The 23,198-nt window shown below is 52.3% G+C and overlaps 13 protein-coding genes across 13 annotated transcripts; 7 read left to right on the plus strand and 6 right to left on the minus strand.

Annotated features, from left to right (window-relative positions):
- Positions 1–352: 352 nt before the first annotated feature.
- Positions 353–2,372, plus strand: BDZ99DRAFT_384236 (uncharacterized protein; the record flags this gene model as incomplete). Its single annotated transcript, XM_033715370.1, has 3 exons — positions 353–514; positions 725–1,525; positions 1,578–2,372. The coding sequence occupies 3 exons, from the start codon at positions 353–355 to the stop codon at positions 2,370–2,372; spliced, it is 1,758 nt and encodes a 585-aa protein (XP_033578445.1).
- A 365-nt stretch (positions 2,373–2,737) lies between these two features.
- Positions 2,738–4,352, minus strand: BDZ99DRAFT_440350 (SET domain-containing protein; the record flags this gene model as incomplete). The annotated part of the gene is made up of 4 exons (XM_033717708.1): positions 2,738–3,220; positions 3,272–3,505; positions 3,556–4,130; positions 4,229–4,352. 4 exons carry the CDS (start codon positions 4,350–4,352, stop codon positions 2,738–2,740), a joined length of 1,416 nt encoding a protein of 471 aa, XP_033578446.1.
- A 366-nt stretch (positions 4,353–4,718) lies between these two features.
- BDZ99DRAFT_413951 (O-sialoglyco protein endopeptidase-like protein) lies at positions 4,719–6,331 on the plus strand. Its single transcript, XM_033716712.1, has 2 exons — positions 4,719–5,233; positions 5,318–6,331. Exons 1-2 carry the CDS (start codon positions 4,882–4,884, stop codon positions 6,034–6,036), a joined length of 1,071 nt encoding a protein of 356 aa, XP_033578447.1. The 5' UTR covers positions 4,719–4,881; the 3' UTR covers positions 6,037–6,331.
- BDZ99DRAFT_276216 (uncharacterized protein) lies at positions 6,101–6,448 on the minus strand. The gene has a single exon (XM_033713947.1). The coding sequence runs from the start codon at positions 6,356–6,358 to the stop codon at positions 6,164–6,166; it is 195 nt and encodes a 64-aa protein (XP_033578448.1). The 5' UTR covers positions 6,359–6,448; the 3' UTR covers positions 6,101–6,163.
- Positions 6,449–6,537: 89 nt separating this feature from the next.
- Positions 6,538–8,052, minus strand: BDZ99DRAFT_384973 (AMPKBI-domain-containing protein; the record flags this gene model as incomplete). Its single annotated transcript, XM_033715411.1, has 3 exons — positions 6,538–6,585; positions 6,637–7,294; positions 7,550–8,052. 3 exons carry the CDS (start codon positions 8,050–8,052, stop codon positions 6,538–6,540), a joined length of 1,209 nt encoding a protein of 402 aa, XP_033578449.1.
- Positions 8,053–8,788: 736 nt separating this feature from the next.
- Positions 8,789–9,552, plus strand: BDZ99DRAFT_440359 (uncharacterized protein). Its single transcript, XM_033717709.1, has 2 exons — positions 8,789–9,147; positions 9,197–9,552. The coding sequence occupies exons 1-2, from the start codon at positions 8,935–8,937 to the stop codon at positions 9,482–9,484; spliced, it is 501 nt and encodes a 166-aa protein (XP_033578450.1). The 5' UTR covers positions 8,789–8,934; the 3' UTR covers positions 9,485–9,552.
- A 140-nt stretch (positions 9,553–9,692) lies between these two features.
- Positions 9,693–11,037, minus strand: BDZ99DRAFT_384865 (uncharacterized protein; the record flags this gene model as incomplete). The annotated part of the gene is made up of 5 exons (XM_033715405.1): positions 9,693–9,826; positions 9,902–10,080; positions 10,135–10,464; positions 10,549–10,753; positions 10,812–11,037. The coding sequence occupies 5 exons, from the start codon at positions 11,035–11,037 to the stop codon at positions 9,693–9,695; spliced, it is 1,074 nt and encodes a 357-aa protein (XP_033578451.1).
- Positions 11,038–12,501: 1,464 nt separating this feature from the next.
- Positions 12,502–14,782, plus strand: BDZ99DRAFT_559499 (uncharacterized protein; the record flags this gene model as incomplete). The annotated part of the gene is made up of 4 exons (XM_033727260.1): positions 12,502–13,060; positions 13,321–13,666; positions 13,754–14,356; positions 14,742–14,782. Exons 1-4 carry the CDS (start codon positions 12,755–12,757, stop codon positions 14,780–14,782), a joined length of 1,296 nt encoding a protein of 431 aa, XP_033578452.1. The 5' UTR covers positions 12,502–12,754.
- A 76-nt stretch (positions 14,783–14,858) lies between these two features.
- BDZ99DRAFT_276296 (uncharacterized protein) lies at positions 14,859–15,534 on the plus strand. Its single transcript, XM_033713948.1, has one exon. The coding sequence runs from the start codon at positions 15,012–15,014 to the stop codon at positions 15,471–15,473; it is 462 nt and encodes a 153-aa protein (XP_033578453.1). The 5' UTR covers positions 14,859–15,011; the 3' UTR covers positions 15,474–15,534.
- Positions 15,535–15,596: 62 nt separating this feature from the next.
- On the minus strand, positions 15,597–16,511 carry BDZ99DRAFT_384466 (peptidyl-tRNA hydrolase; the record flags this gene model as incomplete). The annotated part of the gene is made up of 2 exons (XM_033715383.1): positions 15,597–16,319; positions 16,368–16,511. 2 exons carry the CDS (start codon positions 16,509–16,511, stop codon positions 15,597–15,599), a joined length of 867 nt encoding a protein of 288 aa, XP_033578454.1.
- Positions 16,512–17,782: 1,271 nt separating this feature from the next.
- On the plus strand, positions 17,783–18,574 carry BDZ99DRAFT_461550 (uncharacterized protein). The gene has a single exon (XM_033719640.1). It carries the CDS (start codon positions 17,823–17,825, stop codon positions 18,417–18,419), a length of 597 nt encoding a protein of 198 aa, XP_033578455.1. The 5' UTR covers positions 17,783–17,822; the 3' UTR covers positions 18,420–18,574.
- Positions 18,575–18,655: 81 nt separating this feature from the next.
- Positions 18,656–20,200, minus strand: BDZ99DRAFT_461551 (Low temperature viability protein; the record flags this gene model as incomplete). Its single annotated transcript, XM_033719641.1, has 1 exon — positions 18,656–20,200. A coding segment is annotated over one exon (1,375 nt), but the record flags the coding sequence as incomplete, so codon positions are not given.
- Positions 20,201–20,531: 331 nt separating this feature from the next.
- BDZ99DRAFT_413969 (P-loop containing nucleoside triphosphate hydrolase protein) lies at positions 20,532–22,825 on the plus strand. Its single transcript, XM_033716713.1, has 2 exons — positions 20,532–20,736; positions 20,792–22,825. Exons 1-2 carry the CDS (start codon positions 20,593–20,595, stop codon positions 22,619–22,621), a joined length of 1,974 nt encoding a protein of 657 aa, XP_033578457.1. The 5' UTR covers positions 20,532–20,592; the 3' UTR covers positions 22,622–22,825.
- Positions 22,826–23,198: the final 373 nt, after the last annotated feature.

The raw sequence follows: 23,198 nt of genomic DNA on the forward strand, positions 1-23,198 counted from the left end.
TGTGCCCCCCGACCGACACCGCCCGCCCATCCGCCAGCACCACGATTCCATCACAACACGACCACCGCCCCATCATGAAATCCACGGCAGCCCGCTAGATCGACTCTCCGCCTCACGCGCTATCCAACAGCGGGCATTTCGTCGATTTCCAGTCGCTTTTGCGCCCGCTACGCGCTGCTGCACCTTCCGGCGGCTCTTGGCTGGTGGCGACCGCGACCGGTCGCAGGATTTTTTTGCCCGGTGCTGACCGCTACGCGGCGCGGACTCACGACTGCGCAGGCCAGGGCTGCTACCCAACCCCAACAAAGAGTCATTTTATTCACAACACAACACGACACACACGCCACTAGCCATGACGCAACGGGTTACCGCGCAGCGCTTTCGCCAGCGCAAGTTGTCGACCAAGCAGAACCTCGCCGTCCTGCGCGAGAACGAGGTCGAGCAGCAGCTGGACGACGACGCGCAGCGGCACATTCCCAAGGTCGAAACCGGCGTCGAGAAGGGCGAGGAGATTGTAAGTTTCGCGCGCCTTCCCGCTTTCAGCCCCCGCCCCGTTACAGCCCCTTTCTTTTGCCTCAATCGGGCCAGGCCACCACATCGCCGTCACGTCACGTGAACAACTTCACGTGGTCGCTATGGTTGACTTACCACCCCACTCCACTATACGTTTTGACTTACCGTCGCATCTCGATACTAATGAACTGCATAGGAACACCACTTACAGGCTGTCATCTCTGCTTCCCAAGCCGCAGCAACCGGCGGAAAGGTCGCCCAGCTCTATATTCCTACCCCAGATGCTGTTGCCAGCAAACTCTCCTACGAGGATCTCTATGTCCTCAAGTTCAACCAACCCGCCACCTATATCCGCTTCTCGTCCACCGTCGAAGACTGCGTAGGATGTCCGTACTGCATGGACCTGGAGGACAAGGCGTTCCTCAAGTCCATGAACGAGCGCATCGTCGGCCACAGGAAAGGCAGAGCCGCACAGGCCGCCATCTGCTCCGACAATGAGTTCGAAGAAGTCATGAACTTCTTTGAGGAGACGTCCCAGACCAAGCAGCCCTATGCCGCCGTCGACAGTCCCCCGGTCATCACCTACGAGGAAATGGAAGCCGAGTTCGACGAGACCATCAGTATCTCGGCTCGCAGTTTCGCAAAGGACATCTATGAGCACTGGAAGGCCCAGCGGTCAGCGACAGGCAACCGCAGTCTGATGCCGGCGCTCAAGTTCGAGAGAAACATCGAGACAGACGATGCTGATCCCTATGTGTGCTTCCGACGACGCGAGGTCCGGCAGATTCGGAAGACGCGTGGCAGAGATGCACAGATTACCGAGAAACTCAAGAAGCTGAGAAAGGAACTGGAGGACGCGCGACATCTTATGGCTCAAGTGAGGCGGAGGGAAGGTATGAGCCAGGAATCGTTGGCAACTGATAGAGATGTCTTCGATCAACGCGTTACTCTCAAAGACCACAAGAGGAAATTGGGTATCAAGGAAAACGACGAAGACCTCATCAACCAAAAGGTATGCTCGAGGCTTGTCCTCTCAAGTATCAACTTACTAATAAACGTCGCAGCCCGCCCCCAGACCGAAGCCCAGGGTGGATCCGTCTGCAATGCAGCGAGGTATTCCTGGCATGATCCAGAAACCCCAGATCGCACGTGCCGATGGTCGCCCGCTCGATTCTGACCTGGTGTCGTTGCAGGAACAGGAGGAGAAGAGGGAGAAAGGCATCCAGGCCTTCATCGACGAGCACAAGGAGAAGCACCGGAAGTGGAACGAGAATTGGCAGGACGAGACTTGGAGGCCCATCACACCACCGCTCGAGACGGCCTTATCGAGGAGCACCTTTGTTCCCGTAAGAGTCGAGCAACTGCCCACGCCTCCAGCATCCGTGTCATCCGAGACCTCTGGTGAAAACGCGATCGCTGATCAAAGACCAAACAAGCGTAGGACGCCCGGTGTGACGGGAAGCGGTATGGAACTGCGTAGCCACAGGTTCTCTCCACCACCGGAGGATGTTCCCTGGGCTCAAATTCCACGATTCCGAGCGCGCACTGGTCGAGGTGGAAGACTTATGATTGACCGTCGCGGCCACCTTGAGCGCAAGGAATACGATCTCCGAGGCGGACGACGACCATGGGAAGAAGAGCGTCGCGCGGATCTGTACAAGTATTCGGGTGATAGTAGCGAGGACGAGCAGGAGATGAAGGTTGACCACAATGACAATCTCCATATCAGATATCGTATGATGCTGGAGAGGAGCGGAGAGAAGGGGCAGGCCTCAGCCCAGTCCAGGAGGAGCATCGATCATCTTCAACATGCCCGATCGGTATCCGGAGGCCATCTCGTACCGCCATCAAGTGGCTGAAGGAGTATGTTGTTCGAGTTCCGATACCCCAGTTTTACATTCTTGGTACCCATGTCCTCAAGCAAGAGATATGGTACTGCACTTCGAGAGTGCGTCTTATTTCTGTTCCACTGAAGGAGCGTCCGATTGTTGGATCCATGAGCGTGTGTGTTATGTACAATAGTTCTCCATGGATCTTCAGGCGGAGACAGAAGGGCAAACCGAGCCGAGTGGTTTGCGATGGATTCATAAGATACCTATGAGCGTGTAGATTAGTAGCCATCAATGGCAAGTAAAGAAGCAATAACAAATGTTGCTCACCTGAGCTTCTACTAACAACCTTGTGTCCGTCCGACTGCCAGCCTCTTCAAACTGATTCGAGGCACCTAAACTCTCGTCTTCTTATTCGGGCCTGTATACAGGGCCGCTCCGTCGTTCCGTTTCTCAGGTCTCTTCGTGAAAGGAGAAAAGACAGTCAACGCCTTCATGGCCTCGTCTAAGATGTGTTTTTCACCGTGCCGCACTTCTTTTGCCATAATCCTCCTCTTCTCGCTTCCGGATAGTCTGTGCGATTCACCTATTTGATTCCGGAGATTCGAAATTTCAGAGAAGTCCTCTGCAAGCGTCGTGGAGTACTGGGCTGCTCTGGCCTTGACGATCTTGAGAAGCGTTTCGGCTCCGTTAGGAGATAGTGTCTCTGTCGAAATGATGTTCTTTTTGCACCTGGCCCATTCGGCCTCTGGAAGCAGGAGACTCTCGACCAGAATAATCAATTCTGGAGACAGCACGCTGGCTACTGAAGTATGAATGGATGGGACTGAGATGTCATAGCCAGAGGTGACAACGCCTCGTTCGTCTAGATACTCAATCTAAATTGATCAGAAAGATAGGGCGAACACTCGAAATGGAGTACAACTTACTCGATTTTCTATGGAAGATTCGTCTATTTTGCCCTCGTTCTTGATGATATCGCAAACGAGCTCAAGCGAAATCTCAACGACGTCATATGGGGTATAGTTGTCGGTGACGTAGCCATATCGACGAAGCAAATCGGATCGCGGCAATGGGCCGTAATCATTGAAGATTTCTTCGCCAGTCATGATAGGCTTCAAGGCTTTCATGGTGAGCACTTCATCCTCGTAGAACAGTCTAGCCTGGTAAGAGTTAGCAGGATTCGGTCTTCAAGGACATACCTTACACTTACGTTGTTCCAGTCTGCATCCGCATTCAACATGTCGGCCAGTGGTACCATGCCCTTCGGCAAAGCTTCCTCTTCGTCCTCGGACACGTATCCGTCTTCATCCGCCTCTTTCCCCGACTCAACCGGCTCTATATCGAAAGCATACGCCATGATCGTGGATCCCATTCTATGAGCCAAAGTCACCAAGTCCAGGTCGGTCGGATGCACGTTCGCGCCGGGAAAGAACGTATCCGCATTTTGCCTAATCAGAGGCACCAATATCTCTTCAAATGTCTTGTCTGCGTCTTTTTTGCCAATCTTTTCGCGTACAGCGCTAGCATGGAGCTCCGCGAGTTCCTCTTCCGTCCAGAACATAAGCGTGTCAAACTCGGTAGGGAGGATGTCGAAATAGGGTTTCCAAATTGAGTTCGGACCTTGGAGATACTCGTAGATCATAACGACGATCAAGGAAAGCCATGGGTCGAGTTCGATGAAAAGGCTGGGTGCCTTCTTGCTGAGTTGCGAATTCTCAACACTGAGGACGGAGGTGCGGGGGATGCTGAAGAGAAGCTCGTCCTCTTCTATATCGGAGGTTGCAACTGAATAGAAAGTTAGCTAGTGATCTCTACCAGTATTTTTAGAAAGCAAAGGCGGGGGGAGCTCCGGGTGGAGGGAAATTCGAGGCAATGTGACCTACCTACACCGCGTCCGGCATCCTTTCGTCGCAAGTCCCGAAGTGCTATTTTGTTGCTTGTTGTGGCCGAATAGCTGTTCAACCATGCCATGAAGGCCTCGGACTTCGAGTGGAAATCGTCGGCCATTTTGGTGAAGAGCAGTTGAAGTGTGGGGAGTTTGTATGGAGGTGGAGTGGAATATTAGTGACCGCCTCGTGGACATTTTAGCTAGCGGAGCCAAGCCCGGTTTCCATTGGCTAGCTTGACCACACGGTGAGCTCCCTCACGAAAACTTGGAAGCGTGACTCTTTTGCGCCTTTGCTCGATTCTTTGATTGACGATGGTGCACGCTGAGTAGAGCTTTTGGTGCCTTTTCTGCTGTTCATTCCAGAGCTTCAACACTTGTTACTCTCATTAACAGGCAAAGTTCTGGTCTATCTGAGTTCGGAGGAAGTAAATCAGCTATAAGCAGCAAATTCATACGTATAGGCTCTGGTCTAAGAAACTTTCCCAAACTCGTTTCTCTTTTACCCTCTTGACAGTTCGAAGCCTCTCACATCTCCTTCAGCCCAAAACACCAAAAAAAAAGTTCTTATCGATAACACCCAACCTCAAAATTGTCCCTCACCCTCCGCCCCTCCAAACAGTTCTCCAGAATTCATACCCCAATACCACCATGATTGCCCTCGGCCTCGAAGGCAGCGCCAACAAGCTCGGCGTAGGCATAATCTCGCACCCCTCTCCCTCCAAACCCCCCCTCATCCTCGCCAACCTCCGCCACACCTACAACTCCCCGCCCGGCGAAGGCTTCCTCCCAAAAGACACCGCAAAGCACCACCGAACATGGGTCGTACGTCTCGTAAAACAAGCCATGCGCCAAGCCGGCGTGAAAGTCGAAAACATAAGCTGCATATGCTACACCAAGGGGCCCGGAATGGGCGCGCCGCTACAGAGCGTAGCAATCGCCGCGCGAACGCTCGCGCTGCTCTGGAATAAAGAGCTAATCGGCGTAAACCACTGCATAGGACGTAAGACCCACCCCTGAATCCCCCCAACAGCCTAAGAGATCTCTTGAGCACAAAGCTGATTTGTTACCCTGTGTGAGACTGCAGACATCGAAATGGGCCGCGCAATCACCCACGCCCCGAACCCCATCGTGCTCTACGTGTCGGGCGGCAACACCCAAGTCATCGCCTACTCGCACCGCCGCTACCGCATCTTCGGCGAAGCCCTCGACCTCGCCGTCGGCAACTGCCTCGACCGCTTCGCGCGCACCCTCATGATCCCCAACAACCCCGCCCCGGGCTACAACATCGAGCAGCTCGCGAAGAAAGGCCGCCACCTCATCGAACTCCCCTATGCCGTCAAGGGCATGGACGCCAGCTTCTCCGGCATCCTCGCCGCCGCTGACGTGCTGGCGGCGCAGATATCCGAAGACTTGGACGAGGGGAAGCGGTTGCGGGCCGAGGATGGGGAGGTGGTGACGAAGGCGGATCTGTGCTTTTCGCTGCAGGAGACGGTGTTTGCGATGTTAGTTGAGATCACGGAGCGCGCGATGGCGCATGTGGGGTCGAGTGAAGTGCTGATAGTGGGCGGAGTGGGGTGTAATGAGCGGTTGCAGGAGATGATGGCACTGATGGCGAAAGATCGGGGCGGGAGCGTGTTTGCGACTGACGAGCGGTTTTGCATCGATAATGGGATCATGATTGCGCATGCGGGGCTGCTGGCGTATGAGACGGGGATAAGGATGCCGTTGGAGGAGAGCACGTGCACGCAGAGGTATCGAACGGATGAGGTGTTTGTTGCTTGGAGAGATCAGGACACAGCGTGAAACTAGTATATATGGCACTGAATATTGTTTGCATATAGGAGGCATATAAGGCGCACTAGGCAGGTTTGGTTGGCAAGGAGTTTTGCATTTTCGTCTGCCAGAAAATCTCGGTCGTTGGTATTAAAAATCAACAAGAAAGTAGGTTGAAGTCGATCAAGGGTCGAAATAAAAGCAAATAAAAGCAGCCCTTAGGAAAACTGACTGTTGAGAACAAAAGCCCAGTGCCTACCCCAACGGTATTGAGATCAAAGCAAAACCGACAGAAATCTATCCCCATGTCTGTGTCACCTAGCATATGCCCAATTCGCTTGCTCTTTTTCATACCAGAAGCCCGAACCCGAAGTACCTCCAGCACATTACGTGCGGGAGATGTCCCAAATTATTGAACCAGCCATCTACAAGTCAAAAGTAAAACGCCCGTAATCATGATCGTGTGTCGTATCGCTGTGTTCCTTGCTGAGCATGCAAAGACAAATGCCACGCCGCTTCAAGTTATTTCATTTAGTCTCCCCCAGCATTCGTTGGCTTATACATGATCGTAGTCAAGAACTGCGATAACATAAGTGATTGGGCGTTCAAGTAGGTCGTTGGCGTACACACCTTGCGCTTATACCTAGTTGTAGCACTCGTAGCCAAGACGTTGTTCTTGATGCTACTGGTCGATAGATGGTTGAGGACAGTGTGGTTTGGCATTACCAACACACTGCTGTCGTCCTTCATCGGGGTGGGAACATTCAAAATACTCTTCCCGAGAAATCCAGGAAGCGAAGGTGGCGTTGGAAGATTGCTGACTGCTGCGTTAGCACGAGATTGTCTCGACGAATCTTCGGGCAAATCCAAGTCCGCCAGATACCGGGGTATTGTTTGGTGATAATGCTTGGGCGATGAGGGTGCCACTGGGACAACCTGACTGGGTGGGTGGGGCTCAGACACAGGTGGCATTGGCGACTTCGGCTCAGAGAGCTGCGTCTCTGACTCCAGGGGTAAGACCTGAGGCGGGTAGATGCCGTCCGGGGCTTTGAGTTCTGTGACAGGCGTGGGTTCGGGCAGCTCTACAGCTGGGGTCACTGCGTCCTCAGCTTGTGGAAGATCGTCAGGTGAGACTTCGATGTAATTGACCAGGATGTTGGTAAAGTCAACGGCTGTCGGAAGGTTGTCGGATAGTCGCATATCGCCGTCAACGATGAACTTGAGGTGATGAGTCCCTGGGTTGAGGGGAATAATCGCAGACAGAGCATCTTTATGTGGACTGGGGCCCCTACAGATGGAGGTAATGTTAGCCAAACGTGTAACATGCAATGAAAGCCAAATAACACTTGCTAATGCACGTAGATGCTTTGAGGCCTGATCGTGCATGCTCGAGGTAGGTTTAAGACTCGGAATCGGCAAAGAATAGGCTGCCAAACGGATAGGCGCATGGGAAAGGCAGATTACAAGATCTGGTACAACCACGGCTTGAAAGAGTCGGAGCAGTCATTGCAGGGAAGTCCACGTAACGGGATGTCTCACTTACCCTCGATGTAGCCGATATTTCTTATCCCAGGCTGCGAACGTGCCCGTCACGTATACTTTCTCGCCCTCGCCTATCCACTCAATGAGAGTAGGCACTGCCTGTTGGCCAGGCTCACCCTCCAAGCCCGTGATTCCATCGCCCACATCATCGTCATCCACTGTAGTGTTGCTGAGGACCGATGTCCGACGCGGTAATATTCCATCGACATCTATGGGGTCGAGCGGGGTCGTGAAGTCGGCGGGGGAGATGATGGGGGAGCCAGGCGTGTGCACCTCCTCTTCAATGGGCAGCGGGAGGCGCGGCGGGCGACTGAACTGAGACTGCGAGGGTGGGACATAGTAGGCCTCTGCCGAGGACACGGCGGGCTCTGAATGTATAGTGTCGTAGCGGGGGTGGCTGTCATTGGCGGGCGCAGGCACGTCGACGGGCTTGCTGGACGGTGCTTCATGCTGTGACGGCGACGGGGCGCGAGGTGGTATATCCCGCGAGCTGTCGTTCCCCATGGTGTCTTTGACAGGACGCTCTCTCAGCGCGAGGTTGTGGAGACTGGGGGAGATGGTGGTGGCGGTGGCAGTTTGGGCGCGCCCTTTCGAAGACGGACGTAGGGTGGACGAGTGGGCCGTTTCCAGACTGGCACTAGGAGGGGCAGCCGTGGCTTTGACATTGCTCAAAGCCTGGATGCTCTCGCGCCGCCGTGGCTCGCGGCGAACTGAGTGAAAGGTCGGGTGTCCATGCGACCCAGACGCGGAGACCGGCGATTGCGGGTTGCTTGTGGGGGTAGTTGAGCGGCCTGTGGACGGAGAGTTGCCCATTGCCTCGAGCAGCTGTAAGAATAGCTAGGCCGGCGGAAGGAGAGCCTACCGCGTCTGCAAGAGTGGTGAGGTTTGGGAGAGGTGGGCCGAAGCATATATGAACCGAAGCTATCTAGCTGCAAGGGTGCATTGATTGGGGGCCTGGTAAACGGACGACACTAGGCATGCATATGTATATATTTATAGGAGCACTAGGTGACGCAGTAGACATAGACGCTTGTCTGTCTAGAGTTCCTCAATGGGCTTTTACGAATTTGTAGTGAATCACTATGAGCAGCCAGCAAGCTCGCGAGGTCACCCCAGGCGGCGTCACCCAGTAAATTGAAATGCACTTGCGCATGCCAAGTGTGGTCAGTTTACAGCTTCCCAGCTGGAGGGGAGTTCTACGATAGCAACCGCCTCAATTCACCGACCACACCTGCTGCATTATGGCAGCATCACGTCCAACTTCGCCTCGATCTGAAGCGTGTATCTCGCGCCGTTGCATCTCCACGTCTCGTCAACCGTGCTGAAACGGCCGCAAAAGCCTGATTATCGACGAAAAGCTCGCGATCCCCGTCACGCTCTCGCAACATGGAAATGCCAAACTGGCTCTCCACGACACTGAGCGTGCTCTACTACATCATACTTTTGCCCGTCGTGAAGCTCGTTCAACTGATACTACTGGTATTGCTTCCGCTCCTCAGTCTCGTCCAGTGGATCCTTCTTCCAGTCACGCATCTCGCAAGAGTGCTTCTCGGAGTGGCTCTCCTTCCATTTCACGCGCAATTGCTTAGCAGGTTCGAGGTATTATGATGCCCAAATCCATTGTGAGATCCAACTAACACTGGCATAGACTATCTACATCTATCTCGGAGTCGCGGGTGTGATTGGGTCAATAACCGGCCTCATCCTCTTCGCGTGCTTCAACTTCCTCTCCGCTCTCCTCCGCATTGACGCTGCTCCCGAAGACACGCAAGCCAAGGGGATGACAGCGGCATCATATCGTGCCGCAAGGCGTCGGAAACAAGCCATCCAACCCATCTATCCATTGAGTCCAACCGTGCTGAAGGAGGAAGTTACTGGCCCTCATCGAAACCTACTCGCCCAAACCATCGTCGAGGAAGAGGATTCTGATCTGTAATATTGGGGAAAAGATGCTACTCTAATGATACCCGAATACAAGAATAGAGAGAGATACCCGTCGCACTCGTATGTGGTTTGTGACGTCCCACACGGGCACCGTTTCTATGCATACCTATCTCGCCTCGTTATTATACCGGACCTTCGGTGCCCTCCGTATCGGCGCTTTCAATATTTGCTGCTTTGGGACGGCCGGTAACGCGTGGACATCAGGAAGGCTTCGCACCACCGGCTGATGATGCTGAACTCGTGGAGTCCGGCTTGACTAGCAAGGCTACGGTTGTCCCATCAACTTCGGCAGGATCAACCGTGAGCCAGTGTAGAACACACACAGCCCAAGTGACTATCACTCTTGTCAGCAGGCGTCTCACTCGGATCACTGACAGCTCGACGAGCATAGACCAGCAATTTGACATACCGTCAAGTGTGCAACATACGAAGCACAGCCAGCCAAGCTCCCTTCCTTTCATACTGAAGAGTAGGCTAACGTTTGTGATGGTTGGCAGCGATACCAGGATCGACCCAATTACCGATTTCCAGAGCAGCATCTTGATTGACTTCAGAAAGTTGGTGTTCATCGGATGCAGATAGTCCTGACTTTCAGGTCGTTCGCCGAACGAGTCAGACATGCCGCCGAATCGGGTACTCAACCGCTTGATTCGATCGGAGGGGCTTGCCGGGAATGCCATAAGACCCCCAAAGCTCAAGAGAGGCTTGAGGAGGTAGATGAATAAAAATGTCAATCCGAAGTTGAGCGCGGCATCGTAGCTGAGAAGTGGAACTGTGGCCTTGAGTGGCAACCCGATCCGGCACTTGCCATCGATCTCGCTCATATCTGAGATGGGCCAAATAAAGGCTACAATGGCGATTGTGCCGAATCCGATGCCAACGATGAGCATTCCGCTGAGCCAGATCCAATCTTTCCGGCGACTCACGTAGACAGATCGCATTGCGTGCGCGCGCTCGACCAGGAGGACATACCTGACTCGTCAGCTCTGCGTATAGCAACAACGCTCTGGAGTAACGGCAAGCTGGACTAAGAAAAAGAATGACGGGTGGCCTTACATGATCACTTTGTTGGCAACATAGAAGCTAAGACATGTGATGACGGCGGAACGACACACGGGAGCCGTCGACAGGCCCAAGCCAATTTCAAGCACGGCTACAGAGATGACGAAAGCGATTGCCAAAAAGTTAAGCAAGAGCACGATGAAACGAATCAAATTCATGGTTTTGAGGTTGTGAATACGCAACTGCTTGCCCCGGGCGCCTATTCCTTGTAAGTGCTGGATTCTGCTTCTTCAATTGGTATACTCATCCGCTCATACCAAGAAGTGCTGCAAGTAGGAACATGCATAGCAATGATACCACAGTATATATGGTGCGAGCATACGTCGCTTCTCCATACTCAACCGGGGGACGAGTTTTTGCGATGGGCACCAAAGAGGATCGAGGCTGAATGAGGCTGCTCGCTTCCGTAGATGTTGACTCAGAAGACTGAACAAGAGGAAAAGCAAGCACTGCCGAACTCCAGAGACACGTAGCTCTCAACATATTAAAAAGAGAAAAGAAGATTGGCGGCATATCATAAGGAAATTGGGGCTGTGGCGGTCCGCATGGAGATATTGAGAGAGTAAGGTCAGCTGTCTAGTGCATTCAAACGGCAGGAATCCCAAGGATTTTAAGCAACCGGCTCGCATTCCCATTTGTCGCACTTGCCCAGAAAGGGTCGCAAAAGGTCAAGACAGCAGCAGGTCTTCCCTCATCATGCATCCGGCGGACGAACCCTCTCGCTTGCAGCGCTGCATTCTCAGCCCACCTCCCTCAGCAGCTGCGTCGAGCTCGGTCGAGATTCGACTCCTACAGAAGCCTCATTTGTCAGGAGGGAGCGATCAGGCGAAGAAACCTTGATCGCTCGCGGCGGTTGGGGAGGGCCTGGCGTCAGTTGCGGTAAGAGGCTGTAGGACAGGAACGCCATGCGGCGCAGGACCTCTAGCCGATGAGCACGCTTCGCAGCAATAGGAAAATCTAGAATCCGATTCTGTGGGACGATCCATCCCATGTCACAATATCCTGTTCCCGCAGCTGATCAGTCCATTGTCCGCGCCCTAGTCGATGCTGTGTAACAATGACCAGCGTGTTTCTGAGATCTTTGGGGGGGCTTTGGCCTCGTTGGGAGGATGGAGCATACTATGTATGCCTCTATTGAGCACTCCTAGCGTGCTACGATGGTTATGATCAAATGCGGGTGGACTGATGGTATGCCTTCACGCGAACGGTGAAGCATTTTGAAGAAGGAATACCTCCAATCCGGAAGCCACGGTTCCAGCTCCGGAGATCTGATATATCAGATCTTTCCCAGGAACTTGGCTGGGGCCGGATCGCTTGCCGTGGGAGCTCGTCACGTCGGGGTCAATCTTCGATGGGCCGCGCCCGCTCCCGGCCTCCCGCCAATGGCGTTGTCAAGGTCTTATGCGGTCGTACAAAAGCCCGCAAAAGCAATCTGGCCGGCGAGCCAGCCGAGGTTTTAGTGTCTTCAGTCTTACCGGTGAAACAGCTGAAATCTTCAGTAACGGTGGCAAAAAAGAGGCTGTATATTACATATTGTTCACAGCAGCCCTAAGAATGGGAGAAGTGGAGATACCGAACCATGCAGAGCCAATATTCAGGGAATGTGTTCCTCGGAGAGCCGTCTCGGGTGTTGCCGAAAAGTTGGCTAGATATCACAATGTGACGATGGAGAAGATTTCTTGGCTTCTCATGTGAGAGGTCCAGCTCGTCGTCGTTGGCGAGGGCTTCTGCAGAGCAAGGGGTCCCCGCATATTATGGCTGCATAAGACCCGGGTACCGGAGTTCCCGCCCAATGGTACGTACTGTCACTAGGGAAGAGTTGCAGGTGGACAACTGAGCCCATATCGGCCATCAGTCACAATACTTTTACACGTATAACTCAGCTCGTAATACCGCCAGACCCTCAAAAGGACCGAGATGAACCATTTTCTGTGTCCGGCCCAAATTTCAGCTCAATTGGTCCAGAATCTAGAAACCCGACTGCGTCGAATTCACTCTCCTACGCCAGTACGTCTTGGCGTAAGATCCCAAACTTCAATTGTGGCTTGACAGAGTTAAGATGCTATGTATATAAGCTTGAGGGGCTTAAGTGAATATTTGAGAAGTGTACATAGTAGGAAAGATCGAGCAAGCCGCCTGGCTGTTATATTAGAACGAGTAGTGGGATTCACGTGAACCCACGTGACTGTTATCAAAAATCATGCCTGGAGGACTGAATCATAATGCACAGTTCGGCCATTATGGGCCCATGCCTACATATTCAAGTCTTTCTAGCAATTTTTTTCCCCGCTCAAAGGAGCCTAGAAAGTCCGAAGCAGCCATGCTTTCATCTCACCTCAATGCATTTGATTGGCCCGTGCAGTCTCCCCCGCAAACCCTCCCTTTCAATTCCTTTGGATTCCGCGCCTTCAAAATTCTCGGCCCATACACCGTCATTCCCTTCGTGCCAACTCTGAAAGTACCATTTATTATCAACGCCATGGAACAAACTCGGGCGTGCCGTTCGGTGAGCAAGAAAAGCAACGGCAGGACTCGGCAAATGACCGAGAAAAGACGAGCGCAGAACAAATCTGCTCAACTCAGATATCGTGAGCGCTGTTTGCTGTTCAATGGCTGTCATCTCTCGAAGAAATAGGCACTCGTCAATATTGACCAATTTGCAATCGCCTTTCACTGTCTTTCTTTCACATCGCTTCGCGCAGGCACTGACCTCTGTCGGGTAATGTTACAGGTGAAAAACAGAAGCAACGACTAGACAAGCTAAAGAAACTCACTCGTGGCATACCAGACCCTCATTCAATCGTACTTCCGAGCCATGAATATGTGGCGAGCGGTACTGCTGTAGAAAGAGAGGCTCCACGGAATAACGAGACGTCTGGGCGTACCAATGCAGAATCACTACTCTCTACGAGTTCTAGAGCGCTCATCGACAACGACCAATCAATGTTCGAGAACTTGGAAATCCCTGAATTAGAAAATGTAGACTGGTTCATGGATAGCAACCCCTGGCCCGAGATATCTTCACAATCTTGTGCAGCCGTTGAAACCCCAATATTGCCGCTTCCTCAAACTACAGCCACGGAGTCACGACCGTTTCTGCAGCAGGAACAAGGTAAAGTTCCTCCGATAATCCTTGAAGACTTATGCTAAGCCCTTCTGCTTCTACAAGCGACATATTCTGTCTCTACAACTACCCCAGCAACATCGATCATCACACCTGCTTCCAACCCATTTCTTCTCCACGCCAACCACCTCAGTTTACAGTCCTATTCCTTTCTCTCTGCGACACTCGCCCTAGCTGCTTCCATGAATATATCCGACTCCGAGTATCTCACCGATGCACCGTCGCCCTTCTATCAACCAACGCCAACGCCTCCCTCGCCGTCCGTAAAACCTTCAAACTCGTCTTCCCATTCGGGTTCCCAAGCGTCCGTCCAAGTTTACCCCCCGATCAGATATCATGACTTGAAGGCCGATCTCCGCCCCACGCAGCTCCAACTGGCGACACCACACGCCTCCTATCTCGACCTTATTATCTTCCCCTTACTACGTTCCACGCTTCTAACCTACATCACGCAGCCCACAGATGCACCATGCGCAGTGAAGTTCGACATAAACGAACTATTAGTCGACATGATGGAAGGCGGTCTACGATGCTGGGGGAACGCGAATCTCGCCAAAGGGGAGCCTAGGGGCGGAGCAGGCTGTCCATGGGACATGCGCAGCTGGGAAGCCAGCCGAGCCTTCTGCTCGAAATGGTGGTTCTTGGTCGGTGGAGAGGAGGGCGAGGTGTGGAGGACTAGTGAGTGGTGGTGGGAGATGAGAGGCGAGGAGGAAGGAGGGAGGGGTTTGAGGCTATTCGATACTTACGTCTTTAATGCAAGCTCGAATTTGAATGAGCAATGGAAGTTTTAGTCATACCTCGTATCGTCGTCCATCTTTCGACTCTGACATGGCGGTGATGTCATGAGAACCTGCGTAAATGTGTCTCCGTAAGCCATCTCAAGGGGCTCTCATAAGCCACTCCATCCGCCTTCCACAATTATCGGAGACCACCACCACCCGGAAAAACAAGCAGCAAAGCCACCTGCAAATCACACGGAAACCGCAGCAATCATCAATCCAACCCCAATAGCATGCTCCACGGAATAACAGTCACCTTCTGCTTACACTAACCACAGTCACAGGCTCGGAATATAGAATGAGCGAGGAGACCTCGGATATGTAGTTCAATGCGTTCTTATTAATAGTGCTGCGAAGCGTTCTCTAATATAGATGAGTTTCAGCCATTTTCTACTCCGCCAAATTGTCGCTCTGGAAGAAGTAAGTGGCGTTTTAACATCGCTCCTATCCCATGATCTTACAATGATACATATTCTTACAACATCTAGCGTCTTGCCGACTACGACCCTCTAAACCTTCAAACGCCTTGCAATACCCCAGTATCCTCCCACACCATGTCCGCTGAACCGGCCGACGCTACGCCTACTCATGCTGGCTCCTGCCACTGCGGTCATGTGACGTACACTGGCGGCTTCGACCTAGCTGCTGGCCATATCGTAAAGTGCAACTGCTCCATCTGTCACAAGAAGGGATATTTCTTGCTCTCTCCAACCTCGACGCCATCGTTCTCGCTCCTCACACCGTCCTCTGAGTCCGAGCTGGCGGACTACCAGTTTGCAAAGAAGCTGATACACCATTACGCGTGTCCGAAGTGTTCCACGAGTGTGTACATAAGCGGGTTTTTCGGGATGGGGAAAAAGGAGATCCCCTTCATGGCGGTCATGGCGAATACGCTAGATAGGCGGCTCGATGGCGAGCCACCGGAGGACTTGAGGAAAGTCAAGATCAAGTATATTGATGGGCGCCATGATCAGTTGGAGTTGTTGGATGAGCCTTTCCCGGGCGGGGCGTGGTGAGGGTCTGAAGTCGATTCGCGTGGTTCGAGGGTTTCCGGGAGATATTTCTCCGTAGAGCTGTGCGGAGTCCAAGAACCCAAGAGTCCTTCATTGTGTCTCCAAGATCATGTCTTAACATTCTCCTCATCTCAAGCCCTCAGCAACGTCCCTCAGCGCCTCAATCACCGGCCCCGCCGCGCTCTCAATCTCATACTGCTCCTCCGGCGTCATCTTCTTCAGTACATACTTGACAATAACGCTAGGCTCCCTGCTCAACGGCCTCCCAATCCCTACCCCGATCCTCACGAACGGCGTCCCGCCCATAGAAGCCACAACACTCTTGATCCCGTTATGCCCCTTTGCGCTACCCCCTCTCTTGACCGTGACCTCTCCTTTCTTCTTCTCTAGCTCGTCATGCACCACCACCAGCAGCCCATCCGGATTATTGCGCCTAAAAGCCTCCCACGCGCTCTTAACCGCCTTCCCGCTCACATTCATGAGCGACGGGCTCTTCCATAGCGTCCAGTCGTCCGCGACCTCTACCTCGCGTGTCTTGTTGACGAATGGCAGGATGTTGAAGGTTGTAGTGCGAATAGGCTCACTGACCTGCCCACCTAGGCGCTTGTTCGCTGTGAAGGGGCCAAAGCACCGAATAGCGCTGACGCGATTAAGAACGGTGTGGCCGGCGCTGTGAAGGGTGTTCGCGTAGGCAGCCTCAGGGTTACCGATGGAGGCGACGAGGAGGGGGATGGTTTTACGCGCAGCGGACATTTCGGGAGGTATCGTAGAGACTGTGGATAATGGGAGGCGAGGCTTTGGGTGGTTGATGGAGGCTTTGCGGGTACGCGTCGGCCTGGGGTTCGCAGCCTCTGCGTTCGATTTTATTTTCGAGAGCGGCGATGTAAGGGAAGCGACCGAGTCTCTTCGTTTGCGTGCCTGGCGTCTCTCGCGACGGCTGGTGGGTGGGTTGGTGGATGGTGGTGCGGGCGTTTCTGATAGAACTATTTTTTCTGGGCCCTCACGGCTCGGGCCGCGGGCTGGTTCTTGGGTCGGCGACATGGCGACGTCGTCGTCTTGCGCGCAAATGGTGCTTCGAAGTTATGGGCATTGTGAGTTTGGGAGGTTTGGGAAGAATATAAGGCTTTGTTTGCGGCGCTCTGACTTGTCAGGTGGAATCGAAGAGTCAAAGGGTGCTTCGCCACAACCATGGAACAAACGGCCATTTGTCAGAGCCTATGCGTCATCAAAGGACACATGGCTGTGCATCTGGAACAGTGTCGCGAACGGTGGTGCTTCCCTCTGCAAAGCTTCGAGTATTCATAACGATCAGAATGGAATAGAAAGCTTGTTACAGAAATAGCTAAGTCTTCGAAAGCTCCACTTTCGACAGTGGACATCCGTACGTAAGGTATTTAGTACGCTATTCATGTCAGCAGATCCACGTTCAAAGGCACCGTCTCAAGCTCTTGTATTAAGAATGTTTTACTCAGTATGTTGGGACATGGACTAGTATTTTTTCCAACCAGAATAACTTCAATGCTTCAACCGAAACCGGATCATCAAGTAAGCTCTGAAAGACCTCGATAGCTAGCTAGCTTTATAACTTCATAGCTGTCTAGAGAGTTCCCAGATATAGCAAAAACAGCAGGACAGGGTAGCCCTTATCCATAATTTCGTCTTCTTCTTATCTTTTCTATTGCTCGAGTCTGTTCGTGTGCATTCTGCGCAATGGGTGACGTCGTCTAATGTCCTCCAAGGGGTCAAAAAAGTCTAGCAACAATATCATGAATCGAGACCTGTGAATCAGACGCTACATCTCTTTGAGCAGCGTTTCATGATGCACCATGGTACCCACCCAGGGTATATTGTGTCTAAACCGTGCGCTGCATTCACCTTGTATTTTGGAGACACCAATTCCAGCCCATTTGTATTGCCTAAGCGTTTTAACACTTATAAGCAGGGGCTCTGATTAGTGTCTTTGAAATACACTGTGAATGCTGTGTACGGTCCAAACACAAAATATATGCCGGGTACCATGGTAGAGCCGGTTCATGTGTCTTTTTCTACGTGCCTGACGCCGCCTGAAGTCCTTAAAGCAGCTCAACGGGATCAAACAGCGATGTGAAGGGCTATAACCCGCAAATCAGACCCTTGTGGTGGCCCAGTCTGCGAGATAGTGAATGAATCCACGCTAGCCTCTCGACAACAACCTCACTGCTCAATCTGCTAAGAGGTAAAGGCTACTGGCCACTTCACAAGTTAGTTCCGCAAAGCGCTCGCTAGATACCTTCAGCAATTTGCTATTTTCGAGTACTATCTACGCTTTCCAATATCTGACATTCTTCACCTAGTCTAGCCCTACTAATGACAATGGAGGCGTCGGTGGCAGACTGCGTCCTCGGCGTCACCGAGCTCCTCGAGAACATCCTCCTCAAGCTCTCGATCCGCGATATCTTCCAAGTCCAGCGAGTGTGCAAGCAGTGGAAGGTCCTCATCGACACCTCTCCTTCCCTGCAGGAGGCCATGTGGCTCGCAACGCTCAGTCCTTCTTCACCACCGACCGAGTACGAAACTATCACGTATCCGAATGACCGATACCCACCTTTCTTCAATCCATCCACTACCGACGAACGCGCTGTCGCCGCTCAACACCTCAACCCGTTCTTACCTCAGCGTAGCTACGGAACTCTGTTGAAAGTTGTCGATTTTATGAACTGGGGTCAATCCACGAACAGGCTCGTCATTCCTGCTACCGACGTTGACAGCTTCAGTCCTGGTGGGAAAGGATGCGGTAGGACGAGCTGCGAGAAGATGCAAGTGTGCAAACCGCCATGCACGGGTTTTGCCGCGTTCTGCTACCACATGGATGGGAACGGAGTGCCGCGAACATCATCTTTGATGCCTTTGCATAATGCCACTGGCTTGAGACTGGGGGATGTGATGAAGGCAATCGCGTCGTTGAAGTAGTCACAAGCTGGGCTTGAGCTCAGGCAACAAAAGTCCAGCAGTCGAGTTGGACACTGGTCCGGCTTCTTCGAACGCCAAATACCTGTTCAAACCTGATGAAGGCAAGGATAGGGGTAGAATGGACTCTCATCATGGACATTTAATCCTAAACACACTTACTCAACCTAATTTATGACACTCTTCCTCGTGATGTGAAAAGAAGTACGTGTACGTCATACCCAGAATGGGAGCTCTTGATGTGATAGATTTAAAATAGTGTGACTTCCATTCTCAATCAAGTAGAATTTCCCTGAAATGCTTTATTCCTAACTCCTAAGCGACTTCATAGACAAATATCGTGTAATCATTCATATTACCGGGTATAATCTATCCCCAACGCCGTTGATGCTACAAAGGTATGCTAAACTCATGTCTTGAGAGATCCACCCTTTTGAGTCTTTATCCTCGCAGGCCCCAACCCCTTCCTCACTTCCTCCAACTGCTCAAGCCCGCTCTGGTAGCCCATTTTCTTAATCCGCTTCTTACCAGCCATGGAGTGTCCACCAAGGAAGTCATCTAAGATGTTATCAAAGTCCCCTCGTAGCTGTGGCGCTTCACTGGTCCCCGATACGCCAGAGTAGGCGGATATCTTGCTCATTCCGGACATCTTACTCGTGCCTGACATCATAGACTCGTCGTCGGCGGGAAAGTCGTTGTCTCCATCGTTGTCCGCGTATGCTTCTTCGATCTTATCAAAGCGCTGGTCGAGAAGAGAAAGACCTTCGGTTCGATGGAGAGCAGAGGATGTCATACTGTAGTTGGTAGTAGATGTGCGGGCACCCTTGCGCTTCTTGTGGCGCCCGCCCGCTGTGAGCGCTGAGGCACCCGTGAGAACCGAAGATTGGAGATCGGACGGGACTGGTTTGGATGCTTTCGGGGCTTTGCCGTCCTTTTTGAATTTGTTGAATTCGTGCATCCAGGTGTCATCGCCCTCTCCCACTAGTTCGGGTGCAGCATCAGGCGCTGGTAGGTCGGCAATGTCAGTTGGAGCCTTCGAAGCCTTCTTGTGATTGGACTTCGGCGAAGAAGCCTTGATGGTGTCGTCCGTTTGCCAGCCCTCATCCTCCTCATCCGGGTACGAGGAATAATCATCATTACCCTCAAAGACGTCCCACCCCCCTACTTTCCATGCCCTGGGGTCATTGACTACTTCGTCTGAGGCCAGTTCGGCGAAAATGTCCTCTTCGTCGTCCACATATGCCTCATCTTCGAGCGCCTCCAGCACCTCTCTAAGCCGAGGGTCCATATCTGGCTGGAAACCAGCCAGCGCATCCGGCACATTTTGCTGGTCTTGATACGTAGTCTTGCGCACAAATTCCGACGGCGCCAGGTCCTCTCCGAATAAATCCCTCGCATCCCTGCTAATACTGCTGCTCACACTGACACCAGCATCGCTTTGTCTATCATCGATAGAAACAGCCCGAAGAGCGTCCGCCAAGCTGACCTTATCTTTCCCCTTCTCCTTCTTCTGTGGCGCCTCCACGAAATAGGCTTCCCCGGTGCTGCCCAAATCCTTCATATGCTGCATGTAGTCGTACTCGGTATCATCATAGAGAATGCCATAGTTGGCTGCTTCGCCCTCATTCTGCCTCACATCTAGCCCGAACTCGCTCTCCAAGTCTCCCCTACTCTTGATCTTGCTTCGCGTGGAAGCAGACGAGTACTGCGACCCCGCTGAGCTGGATGGGAAGCCCGAGTTCCAGACCCGCGTGTTTGGCGCTGCCGTCTCGGCGAAAACCATGTCCGAGGCATCGGTATCATGGATACGGGGGTCATTTTGGGCGCGGTGGACGAGGGTGAAGTGGGTGGCAGTTTTTTTGTCGCTGGAGAGGGGTTAGTGGGGTCTTATTTTCATCCGATCTGGGCACAAACGTACAAGGCTTTCTTGCGAGGCATTTTGGGTAGATTCTTGGTGTTGACTAGCGATTACTTGATCGGACTCTGGTGCAGTGGAAGGGAGAGGAACTGTGCTGACAAAATGGGGGAGAATTTCGGTCGAGGGTCTACTTAGAAATTTGGCGAGTGACGTCTTGTGGGCTGGAAAACTTCCGTTGTTCACCCCGCGAAGGAGTTGGACGACTCACTCTCCCTCAACACAACACCACTCTCGAAATACTTCTAAACAACATTCAATATGGTTTTAGCAAAGTCGAAGAACAGCGTCGGGCTGGGCAACAGCCTGATGAACGATCGCTTTGGGAAGAACAAGGGCGCAGACATGCGGCGGGGCACTCACAATGCCGAAGCCATTCAGAGGACGGACATGGATGGACAGACGGTAGGCCTCGTTGTGTAGAGCTTGGGGGAGACATAGGCTAAGATTCATACTATAGTACCTCACCAATGGGAAGAAAGAGGCGTCCTGGGTCAAGATGCGCTCCGTCACCGAACAAGGTGCCCTCGACGAATTCCTCTCGACCGCCGATCTGGCAGGCACCGATTTCACAGCGGAGAAGATGAACAACGTCAAAATCATTCACAGAGACCAGAAGAACCCGTACTTGTTGTCGTCAGCAGAGGAGCGAACTTTGTCCAAGAAGCACAAGGAGAACAAGAGTCGCCTGACAGTACCGAGGCGGCCAAAATGGGACGAGAAAACAACACCACAGGAACTGGATAGGCTTGAGAAAGCGTCGATACTGGACTGGAGGAGAGGTTTAGCTGAGTTACAGGAGACAAGCGACTTGCTCATGACACCGTTCGAGAGGAATTTGGAGGTGTGGCGACAGTTATGGAGGGTCATTGAGAGATCGGACTTGGTAGTGCAGATTGTGGATGCCCGGAATCCGCTTTTGTTCCGAAGTGAAGATCTGGAGAAATACGTCAAGGAAGTCGATCCGAGGAAGAACAACCTGCTGTTGGTGAACAAGGCCGATATGATGACCATCGAGCAGAGGAAGGCTTGGGCCGACTATTTCGTCGAGGCAGGCATCAACTTTAGGTACTTTTCGGCTGAGTTGGCGAAAGAGATAAACGAATCCCGAGTTTTGGACGAGGATGATGAAGACGAGGACGAGGAGGAAGAGGAACAAGACAACCTTGCAAAGGAAGCAAAGAAGATCGATCTGCAGGACGCCCAAGAAGAAGATGGCAAATGGGTCGATGAAGAGAGTGTTAGTAGCGATGACGAGCCTCTATCCGAGGAAGAGGAGCGGACTCGAATTTTGACAACAGAGGAGCTCGAGGAGCTTTTCCTTGAGCATGCTCCCGAGATTGACACCGGACCTGGTCAACCACCACGCAAAACGCAAATTGGTCTCGTCGGGTATCCCAACGTCGGAAAATCGTCTACTATCAACGCCTTGATTGGTGCTAAGAAGGTCTCCGTTTCCGCAACTCCCGGAAAGACCAAGCATTTCCAAACAATCCACCTCAGCGACGCCGTCATCCTCTGCGATTGTCCCGGTCTCGTGTTCCCCAACTTCTCAACCACCAAGGCAGAGCTCGTATGCTCTGGCGTCCTTCCCGTCGACCAGCTCCGCGAATTCACAGGCCCGGCAGGTCTCGTAGCTCAACGAATCCCCCACTCCTTCCTCGAAGCAGTCTACGGTATGAAAATCAACATACGCCCAGCCGAAGAGGGTGGGTCAGGTGTTCCAACTGCACAAGAGGTCCTGGGTGCGTACGCTACTGCGAGAGGCTTTCACACTACCGGAGCAAGTAATCCCGACGAATCTCGTGCCGCGCGTTACATTTTGAAAGACTACGTCAAGGGGAAACTCCTATTCTGCCACCCACCTCCCAGAGAGCCACCTATCGACCTGAAGCACTTTAATCGCGAATTATACGATCAGAGCCATCTTCCCGAAAAGAGACGGACTCATCTGGCAGTAGCAAGTGCCGCCTCCGTCACTGGATCAGAAGACCCGTCCCTAATGGACGACGTCGATCTCCCTGTTCGGCCCATTGAAGGCAAGAAGACGTCATACATGGACAACAAGTTCTTTGGGCCGAATGGGAGCAACGCTGGGCATTTGCAGATGCCATTCCAGCACGTATACAGTGAGCAGGGTCAGGCCAAGCAGCTGACGGGGCGGAAACAGAAGGCCATGCTGGCTCTTGAGAAGGGCGTGGATCCTGCAGAGTTGAGGTTGAGCGGGAAGAAACATTTCAAAGCAAACAAAAGGAGAGGGAAAGGGAAGGCGAGGGATGATTATGATTAGTTCTGCTGAGAGTCTATCATGCATGGTTGGTTCTTATGGCGTTTAGGACAGAGCATGATTGGCATGATAAAACCGTGCCACAATTCTACTGCCATTGATTTGATTATGGAACGTGTTTTTGAGTATCGTAACGAAGTAAGCCTTGGAAACGCAATTGTGTCAAGCCCCTAATACCCTGGCATGCTGTCCATATTGTGCGCTCCGGATGTGTAACATATCCTCCACTAGAGGGTATGATTTATATAAGGGTCCAACGAGATGGTCTTTGGGCTGAAAAATAGACCCTCGATAATAAGACCGAGAAATAGGTTGCAAATCAGACTTAATGTCGAATTAAATCTTTTGGATCATAGTTTGATTACGGTCTTGATGTTTGTTATCGAGCAAGAATGTCCGGTGGTACTTAGCAAGAGCTTCCGACTTCGGCGAAGCATGCCATCACTAGCCGAAAACCTTCTAATTGCGACTTCATTGCACCACGATTGGTCATCGCCAACGTCCTCTCACGGCCAACATATTGCCAGCCTGAAAACAAGATTCAAGATTAATTATAGACTCTAACAGCCTTATAGAAGAC

Source organism: Mytilinidion resinicola, assembly GCF_010093595.1.
Source record: "Mytilinidion resinicola strain CBS 304.34 unplaced genomic scaffold BDZ99scaffold_7, whole genome shotgun sequence".
NCBI lineage: Eukaryota > Fungi > Ascomycota > Dothideomycetes > Mytilinidiales > Mytilinidiaceae > Mytilinidion > Mytilinidion resinicola.